Here is an 18658-nt window from a genome sequence, read left to right on the forward strand (position 1 = left end):
AAGACGAGAGCCTAACTGATGCAGAACATACTTGTTTACAAAATAAGATAAACTAAGTTCTCTATTATTAAGATTACGTAAGCATAAACATTACATATGATACAAAGCAATCTAAACAGTTCCAGGGGTAAAAATATGTCTCAAATTAATCATGTTGTATAAATTCAGCATGTTACCCTACTGTGCTCCCATGTATAACTGCATTCCGGTGCTTAAATCTAGTGTTGATTTCCTCTAGACAATATAAAGTGTTATCTCCTTCAGTTTAATGTCCAGTTATCTACCCTCCTTGAATTACAGCATTTGTGATTTTGGACAGACAGTGATGTCAATCCCACTGAACGTTTTTTTGTCAGGAAGACATCCAATATGACCAGTTAGCATTTACATTCTCAGTGGGGTGCTTAGTCCCACTGGTTGATCCTTTAGGAGCTCTGTTATTAGGAGAAGCTGTGGGGAAGGCTAATGTGTTCAGAAGAAGGGTCTTAGTTTTTGGTTTCCTGTTCAGAAATCTGTAATTTGAAATAAGAAATGTGACTAACAGCAATTCATGATTATTAGCCCTAATTGGTGTTTGTTTGCTAAATAAAACATTCTATTTATAGTTTTTGTTAAAAGAAGGATACATCCACCCAGGGGACTGACATCAATGTGCAGGACTGGGACCTATCTGCACACAAACTTGATTCTGGCAGAGGAATCAAGTGGTGTGACCAGCAATTGACTCAAATACTAGAAGAGAAACCAACACACAGAAAATCTTGTACCTAAGGACTTATAATCACAGGGCTCCAATCTAATGGGATCAGGCAGAGACTGAAACTTTGAGAAACCATGAAAAAGCCATTTTCCTTCTGTACCAAGTATATTCTTGTGTGTGAGACAGACATAAATTTGAAAGGCAACTAAAGGTTTAGCAAACAAGATTTAGGTCAGTTTTTTGTCAGGTGATTTGCTTACTAAACAGCCAGGTGATAAAACATCTTAATCCACATTCACATTTACATGCCACAGGTGCACCAAAGGATTAAGATAAACTAATTTGAAAGATAGTTTGTTTTAAAAGGATACCCCTGTTTCACATGCTCCCAAATGATCCCTTTAACAGACATGCTCATATGAGCTCAAAAGAATAGCCTATTTCAGATGACCTTGCTAAGGCCTTCTATTCCATTTGCCCTTAGAAGTTCCTGAGTAATAACTGTAATGTCCATTTCAGTCAAACAAACTGAAAGGGAGATGAAAAAAGCCTGCACATGCCACTGAATACCCTGGCGCCTCTCTCTTATTGAATGTTCTGTGGATCCTCATAGGAACTGCAAAGCACAAACAGAATGGTGGAATGGCACAAGCTACCCAGGACATTTTAGTGGCCTAGACAGCTTTCCTAAGGGCAGGATATTAAGTCAATAGCAGGAATACGAAACCTCAATTAAAACTCGCTTGCAAACTCTACTTGTTAATTAGGTATTGAGCTATAATTGAAAAGTAGCACAGTTCACGGTTTAGAGAGCTCTGGGCAGCATAATTTGACCTGACAGAAAACATTGGGAAAAAAAATGTGATGGAGACCAAACACAAGGACCTACATTTTCTGTGATCCAGGGAAAGTTACTGCCTTGCTCCTAACCTATTCAGTATTGATTTGGTTGAACTTAGCTTGAAAGTACCCATTAACAACTCATGAACTAGACTGACTGCCCAGCATCCCACATGAGTTTGATTCAAAATTTTAAAGGGCAGTTACCTAACTCTTTTGTCTTCCTCAAACTGCAAAAACACAGCACAATGACTGACAACACAATCCAAGCAGAAAAGTTTCAGTAAAAGTGTGGTGTAATTAACATTTTCAATAAACTGACTGAGCTCATTAATCCCATAGAGGCAGAGGAACAGACCAGGTGACTTTGACCCATTAATTACCAAGGAAGTTATAGATTTAGATACAAAATAAAACTTCTGTCACCATAACTATTTTTAACATTGCAGGTCATTTTAGGGGTGATACGATTTTGCAAAAATTAGTAATGATAAATAATACAAATATTGGAATACTGAATGCTTAGGTTTTTGATAAAACCTTAGACTAACGGAACTAGTTAAATAAATTCCGCTCCTCATCTTCATTTCTGGAGGAAAAAAAGTGAGAAGAAGCCTAAATTTTACGACCTTAGCAAATATATCTGTATTGTATATTTACAGCCATATATCTAGTTTTCAGAAGCTACCGTCTCATTTACTCTAAATCCATTTACAATCTCATCCCAGACTTCCTCAAGAATAAGAGTAATAGGAGATGAAGCTGAAACATAATAAAGTATCTTGACACGAGTGAGTGGAAAATTGGTATATGGAGCTAGACTATTATCAGGTTAGGCAAACCTTGAGAAGACGTTAGATTCAAGTGGGAAAATGAGAAGATGTTGAAACAGCATTTCTCCAGATAGTTTTACGAATATTCTGCGTAAGCACCTCATTAGACAGACCTCTGTTAAAAAAGGCTTTCCGAGAAGTCTGGTAAAATGCAGTACTAGAGCTTTAGACTCCCAGTGTTGTGCTTTTAGGAGAATAGATTTTGTCAGGTATATATTGTATTATAATAAAATATACTTTCTCAGATGAAGAATACCTTAAATGCTGCTTGTTTTCTATTTTCCTACTGTACATTAATAAGAGGGAGCAACTGTATTGTATATACTTGATTCCTTTATACTTTTTTGTTTGCATTAGCAAATGGGGAAAGAAACGATCCACAATATTTCACAGGACAGACTTGCATTTATAAGTGCTGAACATGTACATTTTTGTATTCTTGCTTTTAATGTTTTGGTTTTGGCCTTGAGAGGTACAGAGTGATGCATACCATTTTAAATTGACCTCATTTTCTTATTGTAAGGATGAATACTTGGACTACAATTTTCATCTTTGCATTGAATACAATAGCACAAATCTTGCACAGATGTGCTACATGTGCTTTAGTCCTTGCCTTACTGTAAACTGCAAATGATTTTACACTAAATATCATCCAGACTAAATGGAATTACACTGTTTCTTTGAATAGCAAATAAAATTAAAATATTTCAGTTCAGAAAAAAATTCAGTTTAGATGTCACTTATTTGACTGTGAAAATGCTAGTATTAAAATAAAATAGCATTAAAACATTAAAATAAATGTGATTACCTTTCACATTCAAACTGCTTTGAAAATTTCTTTAAGTAATCATGACTGTAAGAAAACTTATATTTTAGTCCACATAAATCTGTTGAGCTCTATTTCAACAAGATCACCGAAACAGCATCTTTATTAGATCATGTCATGACAGATGAGACAGACTGAACCTCTTTAAAAGTACCACTAGATTCTAAACAATTCAATGGCCAGAGGTAAAAAATAGAACTTGTATCATTCATAGATAAAAACGTTTAAAAAAAAGTGGTAAGATTGTGTCTTGACCTGAATGGCAATACTCGGTAAAAGATGAGAAGAATACATATACATACACAGCAGGATATTGTAAAACTCACAAAGTATTTAAAAAAGAGTAACTACATGTAAAAATATTGCACTTTGCAACTCATATGTTCAATTAAAAACGCCAGTTTTTCTTCAGTTACTCCCATGAGAATGTTATCCTTTGCAAAGGATACATTTCCCACTCTCTTAAAAGACAACAAACAGAACCTGGACTACATGACATAAAACAGCTTTGAGAAAGAAAAAAAACTAGGTTGAGGAAGAACACAAGTTAAGTCAGTTACCATTACTTCAAGAAAAAAGATAAAAATACAATACCACAATTATTTTTACTCTTTACTCCAAAGAAAAGACTTATCAGTTTCACATTAAAATTCCTTAAGACTACGTTATGGTATCCTAACCAAATCCTACCAGTTAATGGAACTGGTAGTTTCATAAACCAAGCTTTTTTGTGAGCCAGAAAGAAGAAATTAATATAGATTTTTTGTCTGAAACAGATTAAAGATTTTATTCTTTAAATAAAATCAGTTTGCTAATTAATTCAAGCCAGAAAATATTATGCTGAAAGTATAGTATATAAAATGTTATGCACAATGCTACAATCAACCATACCTAGAGTACTATAACCTAGGAAAATCAGTTCAGGGTTTAACAAGATGAGTTATAAGGACAGAGTGAAGGCAATTAATCTTTTCAGTCTGCATAAAAGATAGTTAAAAGGACTTTAAAGGGAATAAATAAGGCTGACCCCAGTAGTTAGTGCAAATTAGATTCAATGAACAGAACATAAGAACATATCTGAAAACTTGTTAAAAGCCAATTTCACACTGGTACGTCTTACACAGATAATTATCAATGCGTGAAATAGCTTACCAAAATGTGTTATGTAGGCAGAGATGCTTGAATCTGTCAAAACTAAACTTGATGCTGTGATAGAATCACTTAATCTACAGCAAAATGACAAGCACTGATGGCATGAATAGTCTATTCACATTATCATTTATTATGATCTTATAAGCTGTTAACCTTACTTACATCAGAAATTAGAACACAGGTTTTAATTGAAAGTAGTAGCTCTCCAGTACTACAGGTAAACTGGATACCTGGATAGACAAGAGGAAGATTTGCAATGAGCATAAATGTGATCTGGGAGACAGTTAAGGCTGAGTTGAATGTAATACAATGTCTAAGAACATGTGGGGATGTGAGTGATTGTTGCATGCATTCTTTTTTGTGATTGCAAAAAGATTATAGAATCTAGTATTAAATAAAAGTTTCAAGGGAACTTTCAATATTGGTAGCTAGCATGCACAGCATTTTGCTCCCTTGTAAAAACTCTTAACTTAAATTGACTCCAATTCAAAGTTCCAAAACTTAGCCAGATTATGCAGATCAAAGACCACAAGCCATTCACTAGTCTACTCCAGGTAAAGAAAAGATATAATCAGAGATTACAGATAAAAGATAGAACGTCTTCAAAAACATCATCTCCCTTAAATCAAAGAATTTGGCTTGAGTTCGCTGTCTGAAGCTTCAAAGAAAGCAAAAGCTTTTGAAAAGCCAGAAATACGAGAAATAAAGCTAGCTGTGTAATGCAATTTAATATAGAATTGGACAATCACAATCAAGAAGAAACGGTTAGGGTTTAGTCTTTTGATAAATGCACTGAGCTCAACAAAGCTCTGTGATACCTCAGGGTACAAATAATTGTGCCACATTCCAAAGCACAAACATGAAATACTGCATCGGTGGTAATCAGGTACTAAGGCTGCAGCAGTACGTCTAGAGTTTTGCTCTGAAAAATGTTTACTTGGGGTGAGGTACTGTACATTAAGAGATGACCTCAATGGTCTACAAAGTACATTAATTAACATTCTCTTATGGCTGTATGTGAAAGTCTTGGAAGAGGTACAGAAGTAGAAGGTATATACATAATGAATGAGCACATTGCTACTGTAAGATCTGTGTATCACTGCGATAACAGTAATACAAATTATTGTGTTTATTAAACTAAAATCATTGAAAATTAAACATTGATTCATGCCTAATGCACTTTTATTGATCCATATTCTACAAACGCATTATGACAGTGGTCTAGATTATTATTTTCAGTTTGAAAGCGGTGTTAAGTCTGGTATCCATTGGAAGCATTTTTACTTGTATTTCTAATACTGCCCTCTTGCTGTTTTACAAGTTTGAACAATGGATCATACTTATTCACTTAATATCTTTTTTTGCAATGATTAAAACCAGTGATGATTAGATCTAGTATCACACTCTAGAATATTCATAATACAGGAGTGGACATCTCAACTTTTCTCCGTATTTTTTATACATTTATCTCTGTCCCTCTATGTTTATAATTTATGTGTTGAATTACCCTTGTTTGATTATTTATGCAAAAAGCACAATAAAACACAGTGAATTGATTGATAATTTAATGGACTGCTATCTAGTACTCTGGCATCTGTTCAAACACTAAAGTTGAATGATAAAACTGCTAAGCTGAAAGGAGAACATGATTTTCACAAGGGCGGCATAAATAATGCTTTTAACTATTTTAAATATCTCATTTAAAATATGAAAGGCTTGATTCAATGCATTTTGTTAATTCTAGAGATCAGGATTTATTATGGCACTTTCAAAGAAATTTAAATGGATGCACATTTAGGAAGACACCCTTCTAATGCTCATGCACGTGTGGCACATCCTTTGTGCTGAGATGAGCACTTCATCATTAATTTTGTTGCTCTAAAAGCTTTAATTTTAGAATAAACCATTTTTTAAAGCGACAAAATCTCTTTAATGTTCTCACCAGACAACAAAATTGGCTGAAATACAAATCTATTTGTTATCTGGATAAAGTAATGGATGCTGACAAATGCAAATGACTTTCAATGTAAATAGTTTCAATTAAATTCAAGACAGTTATGCTACTAAAGCGGGGGTTAAAATACCTAAAGATATATCATTTAAAGAACAGAACAAAGAAGCGATGTTTAGTTACACTGATATACTAAGGTCATGCAATTAAGTACACATGAAATAAGGTGCATATATCCTACAATGGCAAACCAGGCGAGCAAGAACTAAAATCAATTAATAGTTCTCTCTGACAAGAGGAGTCAACATCTTGAACCATTTAATAATTAATATCATTCAAAAGACCACATAATTACACATTCAAAGGTCTGGAGTACTTAATTTAATGATTGTGTCTACAGTGTCAAGTGTTACCACAAGTCTACAAGATATACACATTTACATCTCTGTGAAAATGTCTTGGGTATTCCATACAATCAGGAGTTACAATACTGTATGTTGTAAGCATCACTAATTTATTCAATGGTGTTTTCTAAAAGTCCACCATTTTTATTAATACAGGAAAAAAAGCTTACTTAAAAATCGAATCTTATCTTAAATAGCACACGATGATAACAGCTCAAGATAAACTGTCCACGAGAAGCAAATGTAAAGCATTGTAGGAACCAATCCATCACATTTGCTAATCAAAACTAACTGACTCATTGTCAGGTGTTCCACATCGTTAGCGTCATTTAGTTCCTCTTTACATATCCATAAAGCTAAAAGGAATAGGTAGGGGTTACTTCCATGCTGAAAATTAAAAAAGAAAAACACAATGCTTCCTTTGTCTTCTTCATGGGTGAAATGTTCTCTTTTCTTTTCAGTGTGGAATTAGATTTTAGTTGTTCCTCTACAGCTCCATACTTACAATACTAAAAGACTATGCTTTGGATAACAAAATACAGAAGCTTCAGGATAAACTGTTACCTTAAAATAGCTAAGATTCCAACAACCACCATCGAAATGTGTTTTGTATAAAAGTAAAAGTGAATGAAAAGAGTAGCACAATACAAATTGTTTAAAACTTTTGGAAAGCAGTACAGATAGTAATGCACATACAAAATAGGTCAATATGGGATCTGGTGTGAAAACAAATACATTAACATAATGGAGCTATACAACTGTTTCTGTAAAAGTCTTACTTTATTGTGGTCTATTGGTTCAGACTGGTCATGCCATGAAGTTTGTTCGTATTTTTAGATTGAAAGAATAAATAAATATTAGCATTTTTGTTGCCCTCTGGTTAAAAGGAAGCTAGAATACATATTAAAATACTGTAAGTTTAATTAATAAATCACATCCAAAATGCAATTATATTTATTTTTTAATATGTGAAAGGGAGTTCTAAAGATAAATAGCACTAACGAAAATGATACCTTTACACATTTCTAAATAATGTACAACTTTATTCATATCTTGTAAATGACAGAAATACTGTAAACCCGTAAAGTTTTTAGTCATGTGCTTCTTTACTTTATGTCTATGAAGTTATAGGAGCTTTTGGAAGTCACTTTCACCATCCTTGGTATTTAGGAGACTGAACAGAAAAGTCAAATACAAGTACCGTGTCATCATGGAGAAAATCAGAGAAATAGTGAAAACCGTAAAAATCCATAAGACATCCCAGTTTTGACTCTGGTGTCTATCATGAAGAAGCTCAAGGCTAATGATGATAATGGGATGGGACTAAGCCACCATCAAGAGTAGGCAAGAAGGTTTAACACAAATACAGTTATCAAATAGTGTTCGGGGAAGATAAATCACACCCAAGAGCAACAACAGAGAATCTTCAAAAAACTTTGACATCAATAGGTTACAATGTTTCTCAGAATGATATGTTTCTTTTGATGTTCAGTATCTACAGTATATGCGTGGTGTTATTGAGAGGATGATATACGATATAAGATAAAAGATTACTTGTCTCTCCAATACTGTCTACAATCTTGCAGGAAAGACAGTAGGGAGAATTCTGTGTGACAGGACTACCAGTAAAATATATCATAATTAAGCTTGAAAATTAGCTCCTTTTTCACATTAAATAAACATTATGCAAAATCAATCATAATCGTAAAATATTTCCCTCTAAAAATAGTTATGTCTGCCTGAGCTTTTTCAAAGAAAAGTCACAACACAAAATTTACTTCCTACCGAGCAAAGGAAAAACGTATCAGTATTTGGTTATTCAAACCATTGACACTTTCAAGAGATTTATAATAGAATTATTTTCTAAGCAACTGTTTTGATTTGTATAATGAAAATATGAAGCCCCCTCATGTTCTGTCAATGATAAGCACAATCAACTTTAATTTAGGAAATTATGTAGAAAACCTTATCACCCAGCTTCTCTTCTCATGCACGAGGAAACTAACTTTATGGTTAATACATCTTTAGAAACAGAAAATAGTATTTCATGCTTACTGCAAGATCTTCAAGAGATCACCTAAGCTGCTGGAATTCTTCATTTACTTTCCTTCGTCCAAACAGGGCTGTACAGCTTCCATGATATTACGTTTGAGTTCTGAGGTTTAATATGGGCATTCAATGCACTTAAGGAGTCTATCCTGTAGATACATCGTTAGAATTCTAGCAAAGATCAACAGATTACTTTTATTGTGGTGTGACATTTGGACCTTGCTGCAGTCAGACATGATCACACCCAAAGAAGGCTCCACAGCCGAAACATGTTTTCTTTCTTCTTTTTTTCAGCATGGAATAAACCTTGTTCCTTTGCATGATTGCATTTTGTCAGCATTTAAACAAAAAATCCCAGAACCAAATTAACCTACCGTATCTCCCGCCTCTCACTCCTCCTCCCTCCCAACCTTTGTTCTCCCGCTACTTTACCTTTGCCTACTGCCCTGTCTCTCTCACACCTGAAGAAGGCTCCACGGCCAAAACGTTGTGTTCTCTTTCTTCTTTTTTTCAGCATGGAATAAACCTATTACTTGTTCCTTTGTAACCTACTGTATGTCTTTAGACTGTAGGAGGAAACCAGAGCACCCGGAGGAAACCCACCTGAACATGGGGAGAACATACAAATTCCATGCAGATGGCACCCAAGGACCAGAACTGAGCCCCCAGCTCCAGTTTGACAGCATTGCTGTCCACTGCACCACTGTGCCATCTCTCTTTGGTTTAAATTCATTTCAGTTACCTTTGCTGCTGTATTACACATTGTGCTACTTAGTTTTGTAGTTTGCAAATTGTATACCGGCCATTAATACAGACTGGAAAGAACAGAGGTTAACCAACTGTTAACCATGGGGGAGCTTCACTTGTTTTCTCACTTAATGGTTTTGTTTAACTACTGTATTGATACTAGTAAAATTAGTCACTTTAATGTGCCAAGCCAGCTTTACCACACATCTCAGTTGTTTAGATTTGCCATCACTGTCACTATGATTATAACAAAGTTATCAACTCCTAATTCTTTCCTTCAAAAATGCTTTCTGCAAGCTTAACAAAATTTAATTAGACATTAAAACAATCAGAAAATGTAGTTATTGTGCTGATATATTTTCTTCTGTATGCAGAAGCAACAAATGTAATGAAAACAAAAATTGAAGTGGTACTTTTAACAAGAATCCAGCCTACATTAAGTACTGACAAGTAAAAATTATTTCCCAGGCACAAGAACCCATTCCCAAATTAAAATTTCATCTCTGAACCACACAGCTCTGGTGAGAGTAAATAATGGTTTGAAAGAATGTCACAGTGTAATGGGAGTAATTATTGTACAAATAGCCCATCTCCTTTATCTCTGCACAATTTATAACATGGCTTTTGAGTGCCCTGCGCAATTTGCATAATGTGAAAGCACAAGCAAGAGCTGGATTATAATGTTACAAATTTCAGGTCTCCCAAAGACTTAGATCTGATTTTAAATGCACTGGATCTGTGAAAAAAGTAGTATCTTATTTTACATAAGCAAATACAATGTTTAGCAGCAGAATTAAATCAGCTTATTATAGTGATGCATAGGGCAAGCATTACACTTCATACTTTTCTATCAAAAAGCAAGAGCTCTAATGCCAAGCACTGAACAATCTTCTATAAAACGTCATTAGAAGAATGTAGCTCACTAACTGGCTGTATGAGCAATCTAACCATGTGCAATACAGTAGGCAGGTTTCAACAATGCCTGACTCAGAATTTAATTGGATGCCTTTTAAATTATTAATTAATTCAATTTAGTTTTGTGCTGCAGATGTGTTTACAGGGTCACCTTCAATTTCTAGCTATGAAAATGATATCTGCAATTCTGATAAACAAGATGCGCATTTAATAAACGTTAACATAATGGTATCATAAACCAAAGGAAAAATCAGTCTGATACATTTCTGGTGCATGCTTGGATAATACAGCAAGTCATCTTTAGGTTGCTGCTTTAACCTACAACTCCTGTTACTCCAACCACCTAAGATTCCAAATTTACTAAATGAAAAGCACATCACATAATCAGTTAAATTAAATTTAGAAAAAAAATATTCTAAATAATTTGATTTCAGTTCTGTTTGTTGCAAATTGACTGTGTTGCACTAAAGATATAAAAAATGTCATTAGAATAACTCATTCAGCTGACTAAGAAAAAAAGTTTCCATTAAGTTTTTAAAATTATACAAAAAATGTAAGACTCCATGCTCGGAAGATCCATGACGAATTTTATGTGAGTCATCGCCTATTGTCCACCAGAAGGTATTATACAGAATTATATACTGTGACTTGAATTCATTTCCCATTATAATGAGGTGAGACAAGTATTGACACATTTTCTTATCTGCTTATTGCTATTAGATGTGACCTGTGGAGAAATGTATTTCAATCTCTAACACCCTTTTGCAAGAATCTGAATGTCACAAAATAAGGCCAATGACATGACTAGAGTTAAATTAGAGTTCTTAAAATTAACTTTTCTTTGCATATGAAACTATGGAAGCCTATTAGTGCTATGGAGAAAAAAAATGTTTGCATTTAAATAAGATACTATTGCATTAAAACTAATTATTTGGTGAACAATATTGTCTAATATATTAATATTTTGCAATATACTGTATATGCAATGATACTGTCCCATGCAAAGTAACATTGTCATTAACAACACAAGAATATTGTCACAGTCCTCTCTGTGCAAATTAACTAATCTAAAGGAGCATGTGTCATGTCTTTTGTATACATGAAGTACAAGACCCTGTAATTAAGCATTCCTGGGTTAAAAGCGTGCCTTTTTCACCATTTCTGTGAAAAGCAGAAATGACGCTGCTTTACAGATGTATTTAATTCATGTGAAACATGTACTGTACATAGCTTTTTTCCCCTAATCTTTAAACATTGAACAGAATGCATTTTCAATGACTTAACAGGAAGATCCATACTGTTGGTTTACTGCTACTGTTATTGTTGGTTGAGCATTTAATTTTTAAGCACAAAAAACTCAAAAGGTTTAAGCCCATGCTTATATTAAAAACAGTTGAATTTGGAATGTGTCATGTGAATGGAGAAGAAACAGTATTTCTGTATTGGTTTGCACAAACATGAATGTAAAAAGATATGCTAACCAACGAAAATCAAAAACAGTTCCAGGACCGCACACAAACCACAGCCAACAGAGTAATGCACTTAGTTGCATCTCATTTACTGTATCTTGTTAAAATGCAATATAATCTTGTTTAAATGCAAAAAATATTTTTCTCTGTGTTGCAACAAAGCTTCCTTATGAAATGGCTAATAAAGATGTTTATTTTTAACTCTTCCATTTGTTTCTGAATAATCACGAATCCACATTTTCGGAGGTTATAACTAATGTTTTTCAGTTAGTTTAATTAAAACACAAAAGTAAATTCCAATATTATTGTAGCAATCACAATTACTGTACAACTCTAAAACTGACTAGCATTTTTTTCCCCCACTGACCACTTCCCCAGTTTTGCCAGTTTGTTTTGTCTTTGTAATTTTTAGTTTTCCTACTATCTAAATAACAGGTCATATAGCCATATAATAACAACAATAATTCCTTCAGTTTATAATTTATTTTCCATCCCAAAGGATGCCCAACATTATACATTACTGAAGTGTAGCACCCACCTGAGTGACATGTGGCCGCTGTTATGTGAATAATATGAATTGGGGGGGAATATTTGGTAGGCCAGATTGTAAAAGCCGAAGCTGGAGTTTAGCCAAGACACCAGAATTAGCACTCCTTCTCCTAAAAAACAGTGTCTTGGGATATTTAATGACCAATGAATCGGGGACCTTAATCTGAAGGACTTTACAGTGCTTAGAAACCACAAGTTCAGTTTGAAAACGCTGAATACTTTTACGGTACTTTTACAGTAGAAAATATCAAACTCTCAGTCAGCAACGGGAGAGATGGTTATAGTGTAAATATTAGAGCTAGGTTAAACTCAGTTGATGAGATACATTTCATACAAGGCTGCCTGATTGTGCAACCTCCCCAGACGTTTTCATGGCCCTAATGTACTCTTTAACAGATGTAAAAAGTTTTGGTTCTTCTATTGTATTAAAACAGTGGTTCTAAACCTTTACTTCAGCCTGCACCCCCCTGGTTCTCAGAATGTCTTCTCACACCCCTTATCAAACATTATTGAAGACATTTTGTTTTTTTATGATTTACCTTCCAAAAAGTCTGACATGTCTCACGAGCCCAGAAAGGGCATCTCACATCCTAGGCTAAGAATCTTTGTCTTAAAGGATACAAACAGGGCTATCTTTTCTCTCTGTTATTGTGTTGGTAAAATGAAGGAAAAGGATTTTTATATGTTTTTGATGTATTGTGATCTACATCCGTATCTACAAATCCTGTGGGTTTCATTTTCTTCCCACCATTGTTTCAGGCTCAGCACACAGCTGAAAGGAAAGCATCAGGGAATCTTCTGAGTGAAGCTATTACGGTTTGCATACAATTAAAAATATTCAGAATCAAGTATACTCTCCTGTTAAGACTGGAGCTGCTGTGAATTACTGAATGATTAACAGCTGCTTAGATATGAAGATTTAAGCAAGGCACCTTTCCAATACAATTAGTTCAAAAACATAAGTTTGTCAGGTGAACCTTTTTAGTGATATTACCCATCTAATGCAATATGTCGTGATTAATTTGGCTTTCACTATTGTGTTCTGTTACACTGCAGCTCCAGTGAAGTGATGTATAGCACACAGCGATTGACGTATAGGACTGTTGAATTATATACAAATCAAACACTAAACTGTACTCTGCAAAAATAGGAAAATAAAAAACAGAACTTTTAAGATTTGTCCTTGAACATGGTACTCCTTCTTTTATAGATTGCAGTTATTAATTTAACATTCATAATATTAAATGTTTGATGCTGAGATTCTTACAGTGTATTGCAGTGTTTGTATTAAAAATAAAAATGCTTTCTATAAACAGCATTTACTTCCAATGTCTTTTTTGCATTAAAGGCATTAGAGCTTGCTGTGAACACTAAAAGTGTTAAAAGAAGTAATGCACTAAATGTCACACCTTAAACATCAATGACCACCAAAAGCTACACTTTATATTTGGTCCAAAATTGTTCTTCTTGTATGAAGCTACTCATCCATCACACCTCCTGACACAGACCAACTATATCAACAGTAACTGACCTCAAGGAGTTTAGTGGTCCTTAAAAATGGACCACCTTTGATGTGCTGTATCTCATGAAGCCCATGTCACCCAGTCCTAACATTTACAGTGTGGAAATTTCTCCCAAACATACAAAGATTTTTTTTCAAATAAGGATATGTTTGTTTGCAATTAATATCATACAGATGGATCCATATCTCATCCCTTTGATCAGGAAGTACGGGAATTTACATTACAAGTTGCATCAGTTAATTCAATAGCACATTTGCTGCAAGAGCTATTCATCAGTATTTTAATAACTATAAAGGAGAGAATCAATATTTTATTCATATTCTTTATAGTGACACTACAGAGTCTTCCAAATTTGATACTATGACTATACTATCTTTCATAGCATTGAATGAGTTGGCTTGGTTATAACACAGTTCACGGTTCACTGATAATGTATATCTTATTTTGACTGACACTTTCAGTTTTAGAAGTTAGGAATTAATTTGGCTATAAAGTTAATGCTCATACAATTTCTTATTCCTGCCTTCTCTTAATTTTCTGAACTCTCAAAAAGAAACACCCACAGGGTATACATTTATCATGTCACTGATGTGTACTGAAAAGCACAAGGGAATTCTACCTTACCAAGTCAAGCATTCATGTCTTGCACCTGATAACTAGGTTATATCTGTATGCCATGAGTATTCAAATTGAAATTAATCTCACTAAATCTAAATATAAACAAATGACATTACCCTGCATTTGTATTGTACTAATCAATACATCTATTATAAAATGCATTTCACAATATATTCAAGATGCACTAAACAAATGCATTTTAATTCTGGAAGTTCACATTCATTTCTCTTATAACATGACTTGCATAGATCTATACATTGAAATATGATTTGTTTTGATTTACCAAAGATTAACGTCTTCCAGATAATGTAGTTTTGATACTGGTTGACAATGTCTTTAAAAAAATAGTAATCGCATTAATAAGGAAATATGATATACTGCACACCCAAAAAACATTTGCTTCCACAAAACTAAAAGAAAACGTTTTAAAAATTCTCAATAAAATTACCACTGTGTCTGCAGTACACTGCACAGGTGAACATTCAACACCATGTTAATAATACAAAATAGAGCACAAATAAAAGCTAATCCTCCATTGACTGATGCATACTTAGTCACTATATGGATACACCAATTTATAAAATTGTAAATTGAATGAGAAGCAGGGACTAATGGCAGAAATTGTCACTTACAGCATCTTTTCAAAACAGTGCCAAATAGCCAGATACAACAAATTTGGGAATGTATTCTATCATTTCTAGCAGAGAGTGGATAACACAACAACTTACTTCTGCACCAGTGAATTTCACAGGCATAGCTTCACTATAGTACTGTTAGTCTATAATAGCAGTAGTGTTGGTCAGTTTAAATGAGTTTTAAACTGAAACTCACCTATTACCTTCGAGAAAAGAATGGTAACAAAAAAGGCTGGACTTATAACACTATTTATACAGAGGGTGTAATTACGGTTTCATTATAATGTTCATGCTACTATTGGAGAAACCAGGTCCTGATTCTTCTAAAATGTTATTTCTACAGTTTAAATAAGAAATTAAAAAATACAAGATTTTTACAGGACCATGGCAATTTTGGCACAGATGACATCACCCCTCACCCAATGCATACGAAACGCAGAGCACAAGGCCCACTATTTAAAAATGAAACAGCTAAGGTCTGAAAGCAGGGCTCCTCATTTAGTAAATGGTGTGAAACGCTCGATGCATTGCCATCACCTTAGTGCCAGATAGCGTACAAGCATTTGAATTGTTGGGAATTATAAATCAGAAAAACCGAGTCAAACCCAGCTGTATTTATGCTGTCCTTGCTCTCCCTTCGCCATAAATCACAGGTGCTGCAGTAACACCTCAACTGGGAGCTGCCATGTGAAAAGGGTGATCCAGAAAAGCTGGAAGCCATGGGGGCTGCTGAGATAATATACCTCCGAAGGTAATATGATAATATGCCTTCTAAGATTTCAATGAATTCCTCCCCGATAATGATGCTGCAACAACCCCACAGAATGAGGAATAAGTAATGCTTATTTCCTTAACAGAAATATAAATCATGTCCCTGCTTAGATGCTCTACAGAGCCGCATTTTCAACCTACAAAAATGCTATCTAAATTAATCTCTGTCTTTGCAGCACACTGTGCATTTTTATTTCAGGCTACATAAAGAATACATTGCGAAATTATGAATCAAGGGAAATTAGAGGAAATATGACTGCATCACAATGTCATTTAAAACTAAAGTCCCATCTACAACACAGATGTTTTTCTGCTTCAAATGTGCTGTTAAAGGCATGAATTATGCCTTTAAACTCATAAATGTTCAGACCTTTTAGGCAGAGGCACCAAGCTCAGTTGTATTGATTTAGCTCCAGCTTTGTGCTGCAGCTTCTACAATTAACAATATCTTTCCACAGATTTTTTAGAAGCTGGGCAAAAAAAACAAAACTCAGAGGGCCTTAGTGACGGAGTCTTCATGAATCAATAAAAAAGCAAAGTACCCCACATTAAGTAAACACAAATCCAAAATTAGAATAACCCAGAGCTTCGCTGGAGGCTTTATTCTTTGGGAACAATCCATTACTGCACAACTGAGTGCCGTCTCGGTTTGAAAGATGCTACAGTATATGTAGGTTTGACAAACTCGCTCTCCCTCAAAAAATGGAAAAATGTTAACCCAAATAGAAGTTTATGACAAAACAAACACTTCCTCCATTTGCAATATAATAATTTAAGGGAAGCACACCGTATTTCTCCCTTCTATAGAAAGTACAAAGTCCAACATGAAGATATATGCCATATAAAATGAGAGGTGGTGAATGTGAAACTGTATTAGGCCTAAAGCAATCTACAATTAATTATTTTATGTTTCAGTTCGTAAAATTATACTAACAATTTATTGCAAAAGCAAATTCAATACAATACTTTCTGAAAATCATCATATTTTTTTGCTGTTGAACTCAAAAGTAAATAAAGATCCCTCCAAAAGACCACAGTTACTGTAATTTCTTATTAACACTAAGGACAAGATGATTCCCTAATTTACATCCTTGATAATTACTTAAAATATATTCAGAAGTATGTACAAAACTCTTGCTGTTGAGAACATTGAGAAGAGATGGGACATAATTCCTTGTTTCCACTTTGTGTTCACGATCAATTAACTAGACTAATAATTCTAAATGACAGTATACTTACAGTTTAAGACACAGAAAAACTATTCAACGACGTGTTATTTCCGAATTACTAATTGAGTTTCAAATTGGAAAGTACTAAATATTAGAAAGCACTGAATGTTAAGAACATTAGAAAGGAATGTCTTACTAGCAAAATATGTGAACCAGAGAAACACATCAATATGCTTTTGTAACTTTGCCTTGGTTTAGTCTTATGTAGGGTCAGACATACTAGCCCAACTAAAAACTGAAGCATGATGGATCCTGTATCTCTAAGAAGAACATGCAAAAAATAACTTACCATTTTCTGCAGGTGCTTTTCTTTCCGCACATCAACCATAACCATGCCCTCTTTGACTAGTCCAAGTCCAACATCGTCCTTGGAGTCAGAGAACTGCAGTGTGACATGGGGACAGCTGCCCACCATATACTCCAGATTAAGCAGACACTGGGTGTTCTGGATATCTCGCACAACACTGTCCACCACATCTGCACGGGCATCCTCCTAAGGTTTAAAACAGTGTTATTTTGAAGGGTTTGGAATTATATAATGCATGATGATAGCATTGTCTATCCCTTGGCACTAAATAGTATTTTCTGGAGGGCTGTTCTAATTTTTTTTTCTCTTTTTGGCTGACAAAAAAAGTGGAAACATCAAATCATTTCCAGCATAATTCTTGCTTCTGCATTATCATAGAAAACTACCCACATCACCCGCAAGACTAAAGGGTTTGATGTAGCCAACACGAAACAACAACATTTACTCAAGCACAGTATTTACATAAAATGTATGAACATTTCTTTACTGTATGAACATTTCTTAATGATCAAAAGCTACCACACACATCTAATGAGTTTCATCCACCTTTTAAGAAGAACAACAATATATAACTGTGTAAATCAGAAAGTAACATCTGACTGAAATAATGCTTTACTGATCATCAGTGGTCTGCCCAAGTCTATCATTCTTATGTGCACAACACATCTAGACCTGTCTCCATAGCTACCAAATAAGTGGTTGTCCTCAGAGAGATGAAGACAACTAAAGCATTTTAAATTATTCCTTGAAAAGTTTCTTTCTGGTCAGCATGAAGCACTTATAACAAGGGAGCTCATGGTAGGAACAATCAAGTATTTCCTATTTGCAGTCATACCAAAGGCTACTAAACACACTATCAAGGAAATCCTTCTGTGCTGTAACACATGAACTTTTCTTTTATCTCTAAAAATCCTTGAATGCTATAATTTTTATTTTGAGATACATTTTGCTAGTGCTTTTGTTTTTCTAAACCATTTTGCAATATGATTGGGAAACCCAAAACATCTAGTTTCAAATTCACTGCAGGCTTTGCCAACACACAACATTTTGACCATTCTGCAGTAAGTACTGTACATGTCACAGTAACAGGCAACACAGACTGGGGATTCCTTGACACAAAGCTTTTAAAAGGTGCATTAT

At 34.4% G+C, this 18658-nt stretch overlaps 1 protein-coding gene across 1 annotated transcript in view; it reads right to left on the minus strand.

The window, feature by feature from the left end:
* snd1 (staphylococcal nuclease and tudor domain containing 1) overlaps nucleotides 1-18658 on the minus strand; it is a 309136-nt gene that overhangs the window by 11938 nt on the left and 278540 nt on the right. The window contains exon 22 of the mRNA XM_088922699.1: nucleotides 17501-17704. Coding sequence (XP_088778825.1) covers nucleotides 17501-17704 — 204 coding nt within the window. The remainder of the gene's footprint in view (nucleotides 1-17500; nucleotides 17705-18658) is intronic.

The sequence above is a fragment of the Atractosteus spatula genome, chromosome 8 (assembly GCF_055471065.1).
Source record: "Atractosteus spatula isolate fAtrSpa1 chromosome 8, fAtrSpa1.hap1, whole genome shotgun sequence".
In the NCBI taxonomy this organism is placed as follows: Eukaryota; Metazoa; Chordata; class Actinopteri; order Semionotiformes; family Lepisosteidae; genus Atractosteus; species Atractosteus spatula.